The sequence below is a fragment of the Acanthochromis polyacanthus genome, chromosome 4 (assembly GCF_021347895.1).
Source record: "Acanthochromis polyacanthus isolate Apoly-LR-REF ecotype Palm Island chromosome 4, KAUST_Apoly_ChrSc, whole genome shotgun sequence".
In the NCBI taxonomy this organism is placed as follows: Eukaryota; Metazoa; Chordata; class Actinopteri; family Pomacentridae; genus Acanthochromis; species Acanthochromis polyacanthus.
The window spans coordinates 34,097,029-34,117,237 of NC_067116.1; the positions used below are offsets into that span (position 1 = coordinate 34,097,029).

At 40.1% G+C, this 20,209-nt stretch overlaps 2 protein-coding genes across 6 annotated transcripts in view; one reads left to right on the forward strand and one right to left on the reverse strand.

The window, feature by feature from the left end:
* Positions 1-20,209, reverse strand: part of fbxl5 (F-box and leucine-rich repeat protein 5) — a 52,350-nt gene that overhangs the window by 8,067 nt on the left and 24,074 nt on the right. The gene's annotated exons all lie outside the window — the stretch shown is intronic.
* Positions 1,354-19,020, forward strand: nek1 (NIMA-related kinase 1). 5 transcript variants are annotated; one of them, XM_022199501.2, is made up of 36 exons: positions 1,354-1,426; positions 1,842-1,990; positions 2,081-2,177; positions 2,299-2,396; positions 2,784-2,867; positions 2,966-3,033; positions 3,119-3,205; positions 3,682-3,736; positions 4,043-4,243; positions 4,822-4,894; positions 5,535-5,647; positions 5,843-5,908; positions 6,224-6,283; positions 6,365-6,412; positions 6,643-6,723; positions 6,873-7,069; positions 7,154-7,279; positions 7,385-7,487; positions 8,296-8,382; positions 8,900-8,983; positions 9,084-9,161; positions 10,019-10,114; positions 10,191-10,397; positions 10,489-10,542; positions 10,680-10,917; positions 11,051-11,176; positions 11,279-11,455; positions 11,874-12,041; positions 12,132-12,231; positions 12,438-12,514; positions 12,602-12,819; positions 13,382-13,539; positions 13,903-14,306; positions 14,550-14,683; positions 14,792-14,924; positions 18,216-19,020. In XM_022199501.2, the coding sequence occupies exons 2-36, from the start codon at positions 1,874-1,876 to the stop codon at positions 18,227-18,229; spliced, it is 4,227 nt and encodes a 1,408-aa protein (XP_022055193.1). In that variant the 5' UTR covers positions 1,354-1,426; positions 1,842-1,873; the 3' UTR covers positions 18,230-19,020. The 5 variants fall into 5 exon arrangements, with proteins under 5 accessions (XP_022055193.1, XP_022055195.1, XP_022055197.1 ...); XM_022199503.2 differs by having other exon boundaries at positions 7,157-7,279; XM_022199502.2 differs by having other exon boundaries at positions 1,405-1,529.

The following is a 20,209-nucleotide window of genomic DNA, read 5'->3' on the forward strand; positions in this document are numbered from 1 at the left end:
GCAGTGAGACACGAAAAGGTATATAGGCTCCAAATGTGTTTGTATTGTATTTACACATAAAATAAAAATGAAAAAATTAATAATAGTAAAAAAAATAGTGTAAAATAGGCTATTTTTTTCTTGCTTTCTGACACATGAAATGATTCTGAAAAGTTAAAAAGCCGGACTTCACAAGATAACAGGCGGTACTAAGAGTTTGGCCTACCCATGCAACCAGTCATGAAGCCCTTTAAAAGGCTACACATACCCTCATATAAGTGGAGCTTATATGACTGTTTCTTTACAGTCATTGTTTCCATATAGCTGCATGTCAATAGTGCAAACACTCCCGAGTCAACAATGGCTACACTCGATATTACTCAGTTTTATGTTTACTTTAACCCTCGTGTGGCCCTGTGGGTCAAAACTGACCCTTTGTAAAGTTTGAAAATGTGGGGGGAAAAAATCACAGTGAAACTTCTGATGTCCACATTTTCAACATTTTTAGGAAATCTTTGAACATTTTTTTGGGTGGATAAGAGGAAATGTTAAAAATGTTTCTTAAGAACATTCATCAAAAAAATCAAACAAAATCCAGTGAAATTTGCTGAATTTTGGTTGATTTTTTTGTGAATGTTCTTAAAGAAAGTATTACAAGTTTTACTGATATACATGTTATCGCTTTAGATATTTTTTGAGATTTTTTGGAAAGATTTTTACTCATTTTTTGAAAATATCTACAAGAATCTTCTTGCCAAATTTGGGGGATTTTTTTTCCAGAATAAAACTTTTTCAGCAACTGTAACCCTAAATAGATTTTTTAATGGATTGAGAGTAGCTACAAATATCTTATTACACTGTATATGAGTCCTCATAGTGTACTTCCACATGGCAGTCTTGTCTGTATATACAATTGACAAGTAAGAGAGACCTTTTTGTTTGGCCCACAGTGATTTTTTTCAAAATAGGCTGAACATCCTTATTAAAACTGTCTGCTTCACCACTTCATTTTAATTAATGTGGATGTTATTAAGGTAATAGTGTGATACCAGTGCCATTAAAGTGAGCCTCTTGGTTTGGAGAGGAACTTAACATCAAAATGTTTGAAAAGGAAAAATAAAAGCGTTTTATTTGAAATTGATGAAGTGGTTTTGGTTGGCCTAAAACTTTAATACACAGTCAAAACAAGAACAAAAAACAAGATGCGAAGCTTTTCACTTCACAGTTGGTTAGTGGTTGCTATGGAAAATGTCCACAGCAACCGGCCTGGTGGAGGCAGAGACTCGAGCGTGTGAAAAATGATGGACCTTTGGACCAATGAACAACCGAGAATTGTGAAGTTGACCAATGAGAATGCAGGAAACGATAGCCGTAGTTAGATAGAGAGCTCGAGGGCGGTAGCAGCACCAGAACCTGTGAGATAGCAGCGAAAAAAGAAAGACTAATGGTAAGCCAAGAATTAGCCTAACAGCATCTACACATCGCCAGTTAGTGAACTACAATAATAACTCAGAGTTTCGTGCATTCAAACAGCATATATTGTATGGACGGTGAGCTCTTTTTCTATCTTTGTGTGGGTAATATGTAACGGTAACGTTAGCTATCTTGCTACCAGTTGTGCTGTGTGTTGGCTCTCAGCATCACAGCTCGTCTGAGGCGTGATATAATGTCTGTCTGACAGCAGTCGTCGTTAGAACTAGCCTTACTGTATATTTACAGGATGACACGCAGTCAGTTATGATTACTGCAGTTAACAGTAGTGGATGCAATAGTTGCATTTGAGAAAACTGCCGTCAGTGAATGTTTGATGCGAGCCTACTCTGGTCGAGCTCAGCCTCACCATGTTTCTGATGTGTTTGCAGACACAGCATGAGGAGCCAGTCATTCCAGTAACATGGACAAGTACGACAAGGTGAAGAAAATTGGTGAAGGCTCATTTGGGAAGGCCATCCTGGTCAAATCCAAAGGGGATGGACACCAATATGTTATCAAGGAGATTGGCATATCTGGAGTAAGCTCATGTGCCTAATATTATACAGGCCACTCTGGGCTATCTGTTATCACCTTCCTCTGTTACATCCACTGTTCGTTACTTTTCCAGATGTCAAGTAAAGAAAGGCAGGAATCTCGAAAAGAAGTTGCTGTTCTTGCCAACATGAGTCATCCCAACATTGTCCAGTATAAGGAATCCTTTGAAGGTATTGACAGCATCCAAAGACCTTAGCTTTTGATATGAAGCATTCCAGAGGCCATTTGTTACAATATTATCACAATCCACACTTTGTGCCAACTACATACTACAATTTCTTCTGTTTTCAGAGGGGGGCTGTCTGTATATTGTGATGGACTACTGTGAGGGCGGAGACCTGTTCAAAAAGATCAACTCTCAGAGAGGAACTCTTTTCTCAGAAGAGCAAGTAAGTCACTAACTCTTGAGAAACTATTTTTATCATCTGCGACCCTACAGACGATTAAGCGGTGTATACATAATGGATGGATGGATCATATCATGATAAAAATTAAACTTCTTATCATGAATGCTTAGGATATACCCATTGATAGCCTTAAAGAGTGAACAATATCTGATTAACTAGTTTTGCTGATTTTAAAACTTTTATTTTACTAACTTTGCATATTAGTATTTTTAGTGTCCAAGTTTCTTATTTATCTGCATACGTCTTTTTTCTTACTCCTATATGTTGTAAATGAGGCCTCTTTTCGTCCATGTACTCAGAGTGTAAATAAAGGTTGAATGAAAATTTTTTTTACTGATTAGTTTTTTTTACTGTCTTTCCCTCTCCTAGATCATGGATTGGTTTGTGCAGATTTGCTTGGCACTGAAGCATGTGCATGATCGAAAAATCCTCCACAGGGACATCAAATCACAGGTATTACTTCATGCACCACAAAGTCCTCCTTTGAGTGATGACAAGCTGTGTATTTGTCATGTACTGCCTTATTTGCATGTCTTCTCTTGTTTGCTTAGAACATATTTTTGACCAAAGATGGGACTGTGCAGCTTGGAGATTTTGGAATCGCAAGGGTGCTGAACAGGTATGTTGCCTGAAAATATCTCCACATGTTTGTAAAGTTAAAATTTAGGGCAGTTTTTTCCAATTTTTTTTTCACTCTTTTTCAGCACTGTGGAACTGGCAAGAACATGCATAGGAACACCATATTACCTGTCACCAGAGATCTGCGAAAACAAACCGTACAACAACAAAAGGTACTTAATGCTCTTGAATACCCTGATTTCATTTAGTTTGTCTCATTTGTGATGTAAATTTGTCATCAGCATTAATGCACCGGACAAGCTTTGTCCCCACTGAATTGTTGCTCATGCAGGATTAGGTGGTGGCTTCCGAGTGATGTAAGGATATCAGGTCTCCTCTTTATTGAGTGAACCTGCTTGTGCATATGTACAGCAGGAAGCTCATATTGATTTCCTTTTTAACTATTTTAGGTATGCATGTAATCTAATCCACTTTAGTCACAAACAGTAAAGTAAATTTAGCGGCACCTCACTGTTTGGTGTGAAGTTGAAGAAGTCCCTTTTATACTCCGGTTTAAAATACAGAAAGAAAAGGGCTGTAATGACTGTTGATACTTCGTGGAATGAATGTAAACTTACCCCAGAACTTATCCCTAGCTGTCCACTTGTGTACTGTCTCCTCATTTTCCCTACTTTCCCTCCTTCTGCAGTGATATTTGGGCCCTAGGGTGTGTCCTATATGAAATGTGCACTCTTAAGCATGCAGTAAGTATTCTGTGTGTGAACTGCTTACTAACATATACATATTTAATGTATTTTGTGCAGCATTGCAGTGCCTTCTTGCTTACTGAGTTTGATGTAGTCCCTAAATATACTGTATGTAAAGTGATTTACTTTGTCTGTCTTATATTCAAGTCTGCCTTTATAGTTTTATAGTCTTCATAGTCTCAGCCAGTTGCATCGTAATAATCCATGTTTTGCTCCATCATAGTTTATGATCAAGTATGATTGCCTGCAATAGTTTCTATGCAGTGCTTTGAACTGTGTGTGTGTGTCTGTGTTTCGTCTCAGTTTGAGGCTGGCAACATGAAGAACTTAGTTCTGAAGATAATTCGTGGCTCATACCCTCCCGTGTCGGTTCACTACTCCCAAGAACTACGTTCTCTCTTGGCACAGCTGTTTAAACGCAACCCTCGAGAGAGGCCCTCAGTCAACAGCATACTGGACAAACCTTTCCTCTCCTGTAGGATAGAAAAGTTTCTCACGCCACAGGTACAATACACAGTCATACCAAAGCATCATTTTTTCATACCTTGATTAATTTTGAGATTTTGGGATATTTCGCTTCTACAACATAGAAACTTTTAGACGAATAGAAAGAAATCATCCAAAAAAACACATTTTAAGCCAGCTATCCCTACTTTAATAGCATTTATAGGCACCAAATGTTTCAATTTTATTCCTGTCTATGCTTTAAAATCTATGTTTTTATTTTTACGTATCATTTGTAGCCTGATTTATAGAGCTTTTTCTTCATAAAAAACATGCTGGAAGTAGTATATTTCTGACTGTTGACAGTATTGTCAGATTTATGGAGTAATAAAGGGGTATTCAAAATCTTCTTGGTCAAAACCTTTGACTCAAAAATTTTGAAGTTGCCCTAATCAGAGCAGTGTTCTGTGGACATTCATATATCATTTCCATATTCAGACAGAAAATATCAGAGAATAATCTTTGTGTAATGTAAGTAATCGGCTGGGAAATTTTCATGGTGATATATCTATTAGCTATAAAATGTTATCCTATTCATCTTCAGTGTCTCTCTTTGCAAACCTTTGGTCTCATTTCAGATTATCGCTCAGGAATTCCGCCATACTTTTCTTCACAAGCAGCCTAAAGTGGGTGTGGTGCAGGTGCCACCAGGTAAGCAAACTCTTTGTAGTTTCATCCGTCACCGTCTGACGCAGCTTATTTTTTAGACTCTACTACTAGGAATCAAAAACAGAAAAAAACTATCTTCCAGAAAAGGACAAAATGTTATAATTTAGTACATACATTGTATATAGTTATGAGTTAAACAACAATTGCAGTGCCTTAACAGAATCTATTTCAAAGTAAAATGGAATATGACCAGAATGCATTTAGGAAAGCGTATGTTGAAATCCTTAAGACTGGGTTTGTCTTAGCAAGTACAAAGTGTTACAAAGCTATGGAGGGATTAGGCGTGTTGGAGGATTGTTGGTCTTTAAACACACATCCCTTTCCTACATAATCAAATCAGGAGGTGAAAGATGGGGGAGAAATGAATAATTAGACCTCAGCCACAAATGCCACATTCTGTGATGTTCTGCGAGCTGCTACAACCCACACTGTATTTACTGTATGGATTTGACCGGAGTTTTAAAGGAACCTAGGCTTCTTCATCAATACTGTGAGCAGCTGAGTCATTTCCAGTCTTTATCGTTAACCTCTGTAGTTACCAGACATCTGCTATTATATAGTGACTCAGAAAAACGTTTTTTTTTCATATTTTACGACTTCTTATTCCATTGCATTCTTCCAGCCCAGAAGATTACAAAACCAGCCACCAAATATGGAGTGCCTTTAACTGTGAGGAAGGTGTCAGACGGAGCCAAAAAGCCTGCCGAGAGGAAACCAGCTGTAAAACATAAACCGGTTAGTAGGCTGTTCATACTGATGACAGGTTGCTTCAGCCATGATTTCTATTCATTTATTTATTTGCTGTGGGTGCTGAAAAGTGTTTAGTGTTGAGCTCCTTGTCTGGTATGGCAGAGGCTTTTCCCATTTGTGTGTGTTTTTACGTCATACTGTGTTGGCAACCTCTGAACCCTAGTGTCATATGTTGCTCAGGCCCCTCTCCCAGCAGCCCCCCAGAGGAGAGTGAGTCAAGTGGAGGAAGAGAGGAAAAAACACGAGGTACAGCTGAGAGCCCCATATAACTTATATTCCCTAATAGATTCCCCTCCCTCTTCTTTCCCCATTCACCCACACATGAAGGTCCCTTCTTATCAGCATTTTCCGTTCTTTCCCTACTCATTACGCTTGATCTCCATCTTCGCCTGTGTTCCACTACTGGAGTGTTGTGCCTGATTTAGCTTCTCTCTTTTAACCGAACTCTTCCCTCTTCGCCTCCCTGCCCTGTGACAGAGCAGTCCTGCTGCCTCCTGCATCAAAGCGGGTGACTTTAAGATGCCTTTTTTGTGTTTGAAGTGCTTTTGTCTCGTTCAACAGGATGGCATCAGAAAGAAAAGAATGGAACTGATTGAGAAAGAGAGGAAACAGAGAGAGCAGGTGAGCATGTTGTTTGGTCTCTTTGTAAAAATTTCTGATAGTTTTCACAGCAGATATTTGTCTGATCTCTGTGTCCTTCAGATGTACCTGTTGAAAGCAGAACAAATGAAGAGATATGAAAAGGAAAAGGTGGGTGAGTTTATGCCATGTGAGTGAAATTCTTCTGTTTTTTTCACTGTTTGGTGCCATAAAAATCATTGAAAGGGTAATTTTACCACATCTCCAGTGTCCAGGGGGCTTAGCCCTGTGTCTGACTTTATCGTCTGCCAGATGATTGATCTGCAAACCGTCATGTAATTCAAACACTCTACAGGCTCAAGTTAAAACTTAATGAATTCTGAACATATGGTCGCTTACAGATCAATCGAATAAACCAAGCCAGAGAACAAGGCTGGAAGCATGTCTTGAGTTCTAGTGGAGGTAGCAGCCCAGAGAGGAAGGTGAAGCATCTACATTTCCTGTTTTTAATCATAGAATATGCTGTTCAACATACAATATTTTACAGTGATATTATTTTATGGTTACATTAAAACAACAAATCAAATATTACACAGCTTCTGGCTCACAAAATCTTTTGTCTTTTAATCAGTGCTTTGTAGGAGGTAGAAAAAGGGCTGCAGGTGCTGGCTCTTCTGTGCCAGGCTCTGTTCACGGTCCTGCTGCAGGTCCCATCCCCAGCAAAAGCCCTTATGAACACTACCATGCTGCTCTGGACCAAATGGCTAAACCACAGCCTAAAGACATCAGCAGGGAGGGATCCTCAGCAGGACCAGGCAGTCCCATTCGGTAAGTTCACATACCCCCTGTTTTCCCTATTTTTTTACAGTTGTGGTATTAAATAGTTGCTGCAACACTATTGCATCTGTGTAGTAGAAGTGTACCAGCTGCTGCTGGTCCAGTGCTGCCCAACGGCCCTGCCCGACGCATAAACCATGATGCAATCAAGAGAGAACTCCAAATGCTGCAGCATGTTTCCAGACAAGCTCATATTAGTAGGTCAGTGAGTCAATAAATCAGACATCTGGATTGAAACACTGTGTGCTCGCTCTTCTCACAGTGTGAAGGATAGTGAGAATGTTTGTTGTTGTATTCTGTTTTCAGGCAGCGTGGTCAGATGGCAGCTGAACGGGCCTGCCAGGTTGAGGAGTTTTTACAGCGGAAGAGAGAAGCAATGCTGAATAAAGTGCGAGCTGAAGGACAGCTGGTATGTAATGTGACTTATACTGTAATTTATGGGTAACCCTCTATATAAATACAGAATTGTCATGCATTGCACTGTGGGTGTTATTTTATATGGACTGAGATAAACAGTGACACTGATGTCTCATAGCAAATTTTATTAATCTTAAAGCTCCATTAGGCAGTTTTTCTAATATTAATACTGAACCAAATGGCCTGTTGTAACCCCTTGAGAATCAGCAATTTTGCTGCCACTTTTATCTTTTCATTTTGGTTTGCTGACACATGATGTCAAGACCCTGTGGCTAGACTGTTTGGCAGTTCAAATGTAACGTTCACTTGGTTTTATTTCCGTTTGCTAATACATGAATCCATCAAATAGGACGCATAAACTTTTCGTCTGTTTTGGAGCTCTTCTGCCCTCCAGTGGTAGAAATGTGCTATAGGCTGCACATCCACATGAGATTTCACTTACTCTGGATGATTCCACCCTTCAAGTCTGCTTCGATTTGTACAAACCATTTAATTGACTGGCTTTGGTGCATTTGTTAAGGTCAGACAAAGCCAGATTTATTTTTCTGATTAGTTTACCAAATCTGGTGCTCTCATGAACACAGATGTGCCTGAGCAGAAGTCTGATCAGCCAAAGTAACAGAAATTAATAGTCTGACATCACATTTGGCTTTACATGCTGCCATTTGACTCAGTATAGTTATAAAAAAATGTGCTAATGTAGCTTTAATTGTGTTCTGGCCCCATCTGGTGATCATTGTGCCAGTTAGATGTAAGGGCCTGCGTCCTTCTAAAGTGTGGTTAAATTGAACGGTAAACAGGGTACTCGGCAAAACCTGACTGCAATCTTTGGAAACCGAGCTGGTGGGGTTCGGTGCAGGAGACCTAAAGCCAACAGAGAGGAGGAGGTAGGAGCTCAGACTTGAATGCCTCACTCATAGCACGTCTCACATGTCTGCACAAAACCCCCTCTGACACACCCATACTTCAGTCCATCGGATCATGACTACTCCCTGTGTAATATGTGGTGTACCACTGTCCAATGTGAAGCCGTTTATTTATCCCAACAAAGCCTGCTGTCCCATTTCAAATAACCATCTCCATTTTGAGTTGTGTTACAGGTTTTTATTTATTTTTTGCTTTTGATGGAATATGTACTTAAATGCTTTATTTGTGGCACTGTTAATGCTAATGTAAACCTTTTGTCCTATTTGAATGGTGAATTTGTTAATGTATTACTGCTGATTTTGAATTATGTTTTGCTATGTTACGCACTTTTTATTCATGCTAATTAAGCATGGGATTTATTTGTATTTTCCATGAGCATGTCTGCTGTAATCATTGCTATACTCTACCTCCTGTGTCTGCTCAGAGATGTTCAGCAGTTCACCATTCAGTATGTAACATTTCTGTGTTTGTTCTCAGGAGTACTTGGCAAGACTGAGGCAGATCCGCTTGCAGAACTTCAATGAGCGTCAGCAGATCAAAGCCCGACTGAGAGGAGAGAAGGTACATTCTTTCACTCTTAGAATCTGAGATTGCCTGTAATGAAAGTGCTTTCGGTTCTTTCTGACATTTTGTGTCTGGGCCTTCTGTTGGTGTGTTTCAGTATGACAGCGATGGTTCTGACAGCCAGGAGTCCAGTGAGGAGGCAGAGCTCAGGAGAAAGAAGATAGAAGCTTTGAAAGTGAGTCTACAAGTTGCACAAAGCAGTCACAGTTTTGAATATGCAGTATTTATTTGATAACCTTCCTTGTAAAGCTCTAAGCTATTATTGTATTGTTACTATTATTGTAACTGTTATTATACTGTTACTGTAAGACACGCCCTTCCTGACTACCTTCATTGAGGATTGGAAGGTCAGAGATGTTGGGTTGAACAAGCAATCGATTTCAAATCAAAAATCGCAATTTGTAGCAGTACAACTGACGAAACACAAAAGGTCCATTTTAAAATATGCAAGCTGCGGCTGTTAAATCATCAGACTAATTCTATATATTAATTCACTTTTTAAAATTTAGTCAGATTTAAACATTGAGGGTCTGTTTATGCATACCCACTGATCAATGTATTCTACGTGGTTTAGGCTGCACGCTGTGGTTACACTGACATAAGCCCAGGTTCATTATTTAACAACCCCACCTTGTTCATTTCGCAGCATGTCTAACCTAGAGTTTAAACTGTGGTGTCATTGGTTTTATAATTTCATGCTGTCCTCCTTGTCTCACAGTCACGCTTTTGATGGTATCTCATGTGGTAAATCTCCATCACATGTTTTAAATCTGTTACATAGCAAATATTGAACTGCAGCTTAACTTTTACAAGATTATGTTGCCAATCAAATCACATTATCTGTCAGAAAAATCACAATTGGATACCTTCCTCAGAGCACTTAGCCCTAACTAGATGTTCAACCGGCATGAGAAACTTAAACAGAGTGCTTTCATTATCACAAAACCTTTTACATGGACCTCTTATTTTGATCATCAGCACATGTTCATGCTCAGGATTTCATTAATCTATGGATGTATGTGTAATTGCCAGGCTCAAGCAAATGCCCGTGCTGCTGTACTGAAAGAGCAACTAGAGAAGAAGAGGAAAGAAGCATATGAGAGAGAGAAGAGAGCTTGGGAGGACCATGTAAGTTTTCATTCTTTGTTCCACTTAAATGTTTCTTTATACATACCCTAATCTTGACTGTTGTGTATTGTGAAAGCTTGCTGCTCGGGGAGTGAAGGTCGGCCTTTCAGGAGGAAGCGAAGCATCGGTGGCAGCAGTAGCAGTATCATCTACCTCTGACAGTCCTCCTCCACAACCCAGCTCCTCTCAACCAGACCCAGCTGCCAAAGCTGTAGCCCTGCCTGCATCCAAACCCTCCACTCCTGCTATATCCATGACTGCTGCCCTGAAGAATGTTGGAGCAGTCAGTATATATTTACAAACTGCATTACACTCTAGTATTTTTTGAGTGTGTGTCGCATGGCTATACAAAATTTACATTTTGTGTTTGGCAGATTACTCCACTAAAGGAAAGCTTGCCTGAACCAGAGACTTCTTCTGTGATTCAGGTGAGCTGATTATTTGTTAAGAATCTTCTGAATAATTTATTAGCATAACAATGAGCTGGGAAATGGACAAGACTATGCTCTCTACATTCACATTTATCACTAACAGATCCTGTTATTTATTGCTTTCCATCTAACAGAGTGAGAAAAAGAAGATTCTGTGCAGACTTAACCAGAACCTAAAAGCCCAGACCCCAGTGGAGGAGGTGGAAGAGTCGCTTCCAGCTCCTGCAGACCCAAGTCCTGTTCCCCAACAGACCCAGTCTGGCACAGAGAAACGCCCATCTTCCAACGGAGACCGTAAGAAGTGGGAAGCAGCAGAACTGCCTGTACTTCTTGTGGCTCAGCAAACCTTAGAGGGGACATGTGCAACAACAAGTGAGTCACGCTCTCATAGGACAAAACTTTTGCTGTGACAATACTACATGCTGCTTTGACAGAAAAAAATACATACATTAGTTCTGTTATTTCAAGCTTTTAGAGGCAATTTTGCTCACTTTTCCCTCTTTAGCCACTTCAGTTTCCCCACAAGATAGACCCTCATCTGGTGGGGACAGGAAGAAGTGGGAGGCAGGAGTTCCACTTGTCCTCGCTGTAGCCCAACAAACTCTAGAGGAGACATCCATCACGACCACCGGTGAGCGTTCTCCCTGTATGAGACCAAGCGTATATTTCCTGAAGACTGTAGGTGTAGTTTATTCTAAATCCACTTGCTCTCTTGCAATCTGTTTCATCTCAGAGCAAACAGTGGGTGAAGTTATAGTGATGGGTAGGCTGGAGGAAGAAGCTTCCAGGAAGGTGTGGAGAGCCAGTCCAGATTCTCTGGTGTTAAGAGTACTTCAGGAGGCAGAGCTTCAGCCTGTCACCCAGCAGCTGGAGAATGTCACCACATGGGAAGAGGAGTTTTCTAGTCCTGGTTAGTCTCAATTCAGTCTTGATGTTCCCAGTATACACTCAGAAGCAGAAGTCGGGTAAACCTTAATTCATTCTTGAAATATTCTCACCTGTGCTTTTGTAAATTTAAGGGATTATTTTTTGTAATTGTTTTGTCACTTTTGTCTGCATTTGGCAGAAATTTAATCAGATTTGTATCTCGTGTGAGACCTTTATATGAAAACAACCACAGAAGAGAATTACAATAGATTTTCAACCACATTTAGCTATGTTCAGCCCAAAGTTTTTCCTCTTCATTTGGTACAAACTACAGATAATCCTGCTGTTTAATTGCAAGTGTCAGAGTACTGCATGGAGTATGAGTTGAAATTGTTTAATTACAGGTAGAGCCTATGGTCTGCTATGTGTTTATTCACTCATTATGTCTATATCTCTCACAGAGAAGCCTAGTCAGGCAGCCGCAGCAGCTGACATTGTGAAGATGCCCAGAGATGCTTTGATCTGTGCTGTGGATCAAAGGATTGCAGCAACAAATGAGGCTTCACTTCAGGAAAAGTCTGTGGCTGGAGCAAAGGAAGCCATGACACAGCCACCCAACCTTCCCCAGGGTTAGTATGTCACTCAGCCTGATATTGATCAGATCCCTTGCTGTGTATTTTGAGCTCAGTGAAATCCAATCTGGCTTGAATTCCTTTTAGATCCAGCTGACCTGGAATCGTTGGTTTTGGAAGAGGGTATTAAACAGGCCTCACATCCCCAAACTGAGGCACAGCAAGCATGGGAGCAGGAAGCCCAACGGTAAAACTGACTATTATCTTTCCATGCTATTAAAATCAGAACTTTTCCCTTTCTCAACAAAATGGAAATCGTCAAACAATTATGATTCAAAGCACTGTTGTAACTAAGGTACCATCTATATTTAGAATTGTCTTAGATTCTCCAGAAGAATAAAATACTGAGATTTTAATTAGGTTTGTACGACTGAGAGTGTGTTACTCTTACAGGCCACCAGAGGGCACTATAAGACCAACAGACGCCAAGGAAACTGAGAAGAGTGCAGAGAAACCAACTGAATCATCTGGTGAGATTAATGTGCACTGAGCCAAAGCTACTTTATTCAGCTTAATTATTATCTTAATTAAATCTGTTCTTCCTTCCGGCTCCCCAGGCTTAACACAGTGTGAGGAGCCCCTATTTATAAAGTTGTGTTCCCCGGCCCACCGACGCACCGCTGCCCTCGCAATCCTCTCAGCCCAGTCCTCCATGGATGAATCATCCTCCTCTCTGGCCTCTCGCTCACGCTCAGTCTCACCTCTGCGCTCCAAACATCAGGATGCCCTCCTCATCGGTCTCTCTACGGGCATGTTTGACGCCAACAACCCCAAGGTGAACAATGGCAGAACAATACACTTTTCAGCATCGTCTGGTAATTGCATTGTGTAATGAGAACAGGTCTAATGGTATAAAGCACGGAATAACGGTATTAGCTGCAAGAGTGATCAAGTGTTTTAGGAAATTCCCCCTTGTTCTCCTGCCCGGTGTGATATAAAGGCTTGTGCGGTATTTTGGGTAGTACTTCAGTCTTCTTTTATTAATGAGGGGAGCTGAAATAAACCCAGAATCATTAATCACACAGTCTGAACCTGCAGTAGGTGTGATAGGACAGAAGGAACATCCATCAACCTATATCTTTCATAACCTTCAACAGGGACACTAAGATCTGCAGAGCCCAGCTCAAAAATGTAATACACACACAAAGAGGTACATAGAATGTGAACAACACCACAACTCATTCCTCTGAACGGTCTGTTTCCTATATACATTTTTGTAGTCATATAGTTTGCACTTTCAACTGAGTAATTTCCATGTTTTTTTCTTTCCATTGATTCCTGTGTTGTCAGGCTTCTCTGAACTCGTCAAAATATTCCACACGTCATTGTGTTTGCAGATGCTGCGGACCTGCTCTCTACCAGACCTCAGTCGACTCTTTAGCCCCCAGAAGGACACTGCAGTGGCTAGCGGGGCTAATGCAGCTCCAGACAACAACCTCGAAATCGAGGACCTGGATGAGGCAGCTAAAGATGACGAGCAGTCAGAAACTGAGGAGTGAGACAAATACAAATGAGTTCTCTAAAGCAAAGACATGTTCAGACCCCACTCTGTGATTTTTGGCAAATCAATAATACTTAGCGAGGGAAGGCTGTGTGTTCTGTCACGTACGGCATGGGTGCTTTGTCAGTGAGTGCATAGTTTCATTGTAAAATCTTACCATTACTTGTAAAACTGTTTTCACAGTCTTGAGATGGCAGAGGTAGTTTTATAGTGTCAGATGTCTTCCTTTAGTCTCGTTCTGTCAGTCATTTTCAAAGTGTGTGCCGCAACATTATAAAACAAGGCAGGTCTCTTTTTTGGGAATGAAATTATATTAGAACAACCATTTAATGGCGTACTGTATGTTCTGTTCACTAGTGCATATGAGGATGAAGATCTGCAGGACATCAGGGCCTCCATGGAGAGACTGCTGCAAGAAGAGGGCGACATAATGAGGAGTTCTGCAGAGGTCGGAGCAGGAGACTTTAATGGAAACCCTCCGGAGGCCGGAGACCAAGAGCTTTTCAACAGGATCGCAGCTGAGGTCGACCAGGACAACAATAAGATGGCTGTAGATGACGATGAAGATGATGATGAGGAGGAGGAAGATGATGATGATGATGATGATGAGGAGGATGAAGAAGGTGATGAGGAGGAAGAGGATGAGGAGGAGTGCTCAAATGGGAGTCCTGGTGATGAAGAGGCTGGGGAGCTGCTCACCAATGGAGTGGGAGAAGAGAACCACAGTAACACCAGCCAGCTCAATGAAGAATGGCATTCAGGTAGGAGGGGATGTCATAGGTCTGGGAAATATTAGTCAGTTATTTTCATGTCAGAATTTGCATTAGGTTGCTCATTTCGCTCTTAACAAAGCTTGTAAGACTTCACCCCCAATCAATACTTTATGTCAGATGATTTGTGCATTTTAATCTGGACATATATTTTGCAATCCAAGCAGCTTCAGAGTGATCAGGTCCAACAGCATTACAGTGTTCAGGTAAATAATACATTCTGTTCCAATGTAGATGGCAGCTCAGAGGACCAGGTCGGAGAAGCGGAGCATCATGACAGCATCTTCAGTCGCCTGGAAGAGCTTCGCTTCAACCTGGAGCAGCAGATGGGTTTTGAGAAGTTCATTGAGGCCTACAACAAGATTAAGGTATGAAATATTTAGCATTTTCCCCTAAAATCTTGAATTTGTTCGCGCTGCTTCACAGTTGAGCGCTACAATGAGTTGAACAAATGTGCTGTCGTTTGGGGGCTTCAGGCCATACATGAAGATGAGGATGAGAATATTGACCTGGGCTCCAGTTTGGTCTTGAACATTCTGGGAACTGAGCACCAGCATCTGTATCCCAACATCCTTCATCTAGTGATGGCTGATGGTGCATATCAAGAAGGTGAGTCGATCTATCATTTCCACTGTGACTCTCAGAAGTAGCATGCTGTTCTGTATAATCTGGCATGCACTGTAAAAACCAGTTACATTTTCTTCGCCTTTTTTTCTTGCGGTTTTATTTCTAACATTCTTTCCTCCTGAGTTTTGTGTCGCTCATGTGAACCACAGAAGTACATGTGTCGCTCTTTTCATTGTTCTGGTCAGCTGTGTCAGAGCACAGCGACTGTTTAATCTTATCTCTGAAATCCCATCCTCTTTTCTCACATCGCTGCAGCTTCACCAAGTCGTGAAGGGACTAAGTGGATGTAAAACACACCCTTTAGTCTGTGTGTCTGCTTTGTCTCGCTGTGTGCTAAGTCTGTTGTCAGACTGGGGACACAGCAGAAATAGAAAGTTGAGGGGGGGGGTTTCTTTTGAGCTTGAAAGGTTTCCCTCAGCTGGAAGCTGCCTTCAGTTACATTTTCTCATTCAGCTTCTCTATTTGACAATTCAGTTTTTCTATTTTTGCTGTCCTCTGAAGTAGAGATACAGGATGCAAATGTCAAATATCTCCCTCGAGGACTTGTCACAAGATCTGCGAAAGACGTATCTTATGGTTCTCTCCCATACAACATTGGGTTTGAACTATTTTTATGGCAGCTATCAGAGAGCAAACACATAGACTGTTGTAATGCATTAGGGTCTAGTGGCTATTGACACAACTAATCATCCATCGCACTCAAATTTGAGAGGACATGCAAGTTATAGATCAATTCTGATGCCTGTTCTTCCAATCAAATGTTAGCATAAGTTTTGATAAATCAACATCTGAAGAGATACAAATTCTCTCTTCTTATTATAGACAGCTGCCATTGGTTTGAAAAACCTTGAGTTGACCTATAAAATTAACAAAAATTTGATCCACAGCAGTGCTTTGATCTGAATGCTCAGATCAGCACTCTTACAATAACAATGCTAAAATGCTGATGTTTGTATAAAAAGAGCCAGTGAGACAACACCCATTGGTTTGTGGATAACTGTTTTGAAGCCTTCAGTTTGGCATTTAGCCGTGGTCACTTTGATTTTTTTTTTTAAAACCGGACATAACAAACAACGGGTGGATCTTGCCAATAACTCATGGACACTACACGCACCCCACAGCTAGCCATTCACAAGGTCACCACACCCTAAGCTATAACCTGCTTCGTTGACTGTCTCACTCTACCTGGGACCATAATTTACTAAATGAGCACCATGCTGTATTGAAAAAGGCTTGAAACTAGCAATTGAGACCATAAACTCATCAGGAAAATGTTTATTGAGATAACAAATGAATGTTTACCATGATCCCATGCTAGCATTTGCTGATTAGCATTAACCCCAATGTACAGCTGAGGTGGAGGGGAATGTATTTTGTGTCATTTAGGCGAGTAAATAAATGAATCACCAAAGATGTTCAGAGTTCATCCTGAAGAGGACGATGAAAGGCAAATTTCATGACAATGTTTTCAAAAGTTGTTTAAAAATTTCATCTTTAAAAACTCCATCTGCTAGCAGCACTGGAAGTAAATGCATGGACTCACCCCGGCCTCCAGGAACAGAGCTGGGTGGTGAAGTGATTTTTTTTTTCATATTGGTCACACTGGTTTTTGCAACCTCTGGGATCATCACGAGGCACATTGACTCAGAAAGAATTTTTTTGTCATCCCCGATCACTTGAATAGCAGTTGCATAAAACTTTGAATATTTTTTTGCTGGCATGACTCTGTATTACCAGAATTCGCTCCATTTAGTCCAGGGGGAGGAAAGGCTTCAAAGTACATGCTCTTTGGTCCCCAGAACACAGAAGCCAAGAGATACTTTTTCACTGTATGCACTGAATGAAAGTTGGGCCATCTTTGAACACAGTGTCTGGTTCTATTTGATATATGCCAATCTACCAAGTATAAATTGACATATTTCATATCAAAAGTGAAAACTTAGCTCTGTTGGTGCGTGTTGGTAGGATTTACCCTCTGGGGATCATGAATATTGATACAAAATGTCTTATTTTACCTTTGGCTCTTCTTGTTGTAGTTGGTTCATTTGTTTGTTTTATTTTTAATTGAAATAATCCAAATATTGAATTTGTTAATTCTTCAGTTTTTTACTCCATTTTTAAAAGTGTCGTTCTTATCCTAGTTTACTTACTTGAGTTCCTATATCTTACATGTTTATACTGAGCTAAATTTTAAATGAGGCCTCAAAAATGAGTTTCAATCAAGGTTGCATTTAATAGTTGCCTATAATATAGATGTGAAGATGCTTCAGTTTGGACCAAAGTGATGGATGTCCTGGTTGACCACCGCTGTCATAGTTACAGTTGTTGCTAGCATGGCTATAAAGCAAGAATTGTTTTATGTGGTTGAATTAAGTTAAAAGTTGGGTAACTGTTCAGTACAACAGCAGTGGAATTATACATTAGGCATATACTACCATTCATTCATTCATTCATTCATTCATTCATTCATTCATTCAAACCTTTATTTATTCTACAATCTACTATCTATTCACTACTGTTCAAAAGGTTGGGGTCATCCAGACAGTTCCATGTTTTCCATGAAAACTCACACTTTATTCCTGTGCTAACATAACTGCATAAGGGTTTTCTAATCATCAATGAGCCTTTCAACACCATTAGCTAACACAATGTAGCATTAGAACACAGGAGTGATGGTTGCTGGAAATGTTTCTCTGTACTCCTATGGAGATATTCCATTAAAAATCAGCTGTTTCCAGCTAGAATAGTCATTTGTCACATTAAGAGTGTCTAGATCATGTTTCTGATTCATTTAGTGTTATAGTCATTGAAAAAAAAGGATTTTCTTTCAAAAATGAGGACATTTCTAAGTGACCCCAATCTTTTGTTTTTGCACATTGCCAGCATTTACTGCTGTTCTGTCTAGTGCTGCCAAGAGTAATTGATTAGTAATTAATAATCTACTAACTATTAAGTTACTCAGTTTAAGCGTTCTTTTTTTTAAAAAGAGAGTCTAAATTCTGATTCAGTTTCTTAAATGTAAATATTTTTTGGTTTCTTTACTCCTCCATGACGGTAAACTAATTATCTTTGAGTGAGGACAAATCGTGACATTCAAGGATGCCATCTTGGGCTTTAGGAAACACTGATGAACATTTTTCACCATTTTCTGACATTTTCCAGATCAAACAACTAATTAAATAATCATTAGTTGCAGCTCCACATCTGTCGTTTCCTGTGAGGAGAAATGGTCCGACCTCTCTAATGATTCTCTTTGCGTTCTCTCTCTTTTAGATAATGACGAATAATGTTTTGCGCAATGGAGCTGCTGGCAGCTGTGACAATCTGCTAGCTACTTGATGTCTTCCCATGACGCACATCAACGGCAGAAGGATCTATGCATGAAGTGTTGCACCCACACAGCTAACAGTGTTTCAGGTGCACTTGCATGATGTACACTTGAGACTGTATTTCATACTTTGACTATCAGCACCTGACACTATTTTCTAACCAGTGTTCATTCAGAAGTGCATTATCGAGTCCATGTTGTCATTAACCAAAGTCAGCTTCAAGGTTCTGTAAACGTTTCTGAAAGTCCTCGTCTGTGAGTGAATGACACACGTGTTATTGTCACATTATTTCATAGCATAACATGCATTATGTTTTACTCAATTCAGTCGGACTCCTCAGTGGCATTTTGTTTTGGTGGGTTAAGATCTGGTCCTCTCAGGTGCACTCTTTCTCTCCCAGTACTCAACCACAGCTTCAGATTATAAACCAGGTCTCCCTCAACACAGCTGCACTATGATTTACTCAACAAAAACCAGTTAAGCCTCCTTTTCTTACAACTGTTTTCACCAAACGAGAAGTTGAATCTTATCTAATACATTTTTCCACAGTTGTTACTGTTTCAGTTTAATCCAAATTATTCAGAGATTTGTCTAAAGGAGATGTTGTTGTATGTTGCCAAGGTACTGTAGCAAGACTGTGGCTGGTGTCAGCTTGATATTCAGAGAGTATAGACGCTAATAATAATTCATATTTGATTCTAAGTTAAATATTGTAAGTCTTTATATAAAATAAACACTTTTTTAAAGAACTTGCAGACTTTTCTTTTGTTTTTGCCTCGCTGGCAGACACACTGGACAATAGGACACCTCAAGGCTGGCAAATTAGCTGTCTTACAATATCAAAGATGTTTTTAATGTTTTAGTTTAGAAATATGACTCTAGAAAGATCCAAAAGACAATCATGCTGCTTTTACAGGACTGTAATGCCACTGACCTGCGATTGCACGACTATTTTCATCTGCAGACCTTCAGCAGACCACTCAGACTTCTGTCATCCGGCAAGATTTATTTGTAGTTGAGATCCCTGTGGAACAATATAACATGAGCCTTCAGCGTTCCAACACCACATCTGATTTAGTGTGACGGGAGAAGTGGGTGTGTTTCTTCTCAGCTGGTGTGCGACCGAGTAATTAACTTCAGCAGCAGCGGCGTTGGCGATAGCATCCTTCCATTAAGAACAAACAAACCAGTGTGGTAATGAAGATTTGCAGCTTTTCAGTCACATTTAATTGTTTTCCTCTGTGTGTTCTAATGCACGAACGGCAAAAATCAGGCTTGATCGTCCAAGTTTTGTTTCTAATTTCACATTTTACTTTGTTTAAAAAGTTATTCAAGAACAGTGGGGATCGTTATTTTATTGAAATTAAAGCAAAAGGGAGCAAAAGTTATCAAGTTAGTTGAGCCAGAAACGGAGCTGAGAATCTTCCTGCTCTCTGCGGGTTGCTGTTCTCACAACAACCGATTAAATCCTGCCTACGAGGTGATAAATGGCATGTTATTGATTTCCGACACCAACCCCGTCATAAACCTGCCATTATTGAAATGAAACTGCAGAATGGGACTGGCAGCCTGTATTTTCAAGCTGATGCAGCACAAATGACTGAGCTATTGAATATGCAAATGTCACATGTGAGACATTGCACAGTTTTGCACTGGATTAGACTATAAATAACAGTAAAATGAATTACGTTTGGTTTGTCACGAGCCAAAAGGAATTGGAATTCGATTTTCGGTCCTAAATAAATCCTGTCAAAGGTGGATTCTTGGCAGGTTTAACCCACCATACTTTTGGATTTCAATTTACTCCGAAAGAAGCATCTCTTAAGGCCTTCATATGCCTTCATTCAATATTTATGCTGCATGATCGCGTTGTGTTTGTTCGTTGTTCCGTTTCTGATTTAGCCATTCTGTTTTAAGTCCCGCTATGTGGCTTGTATT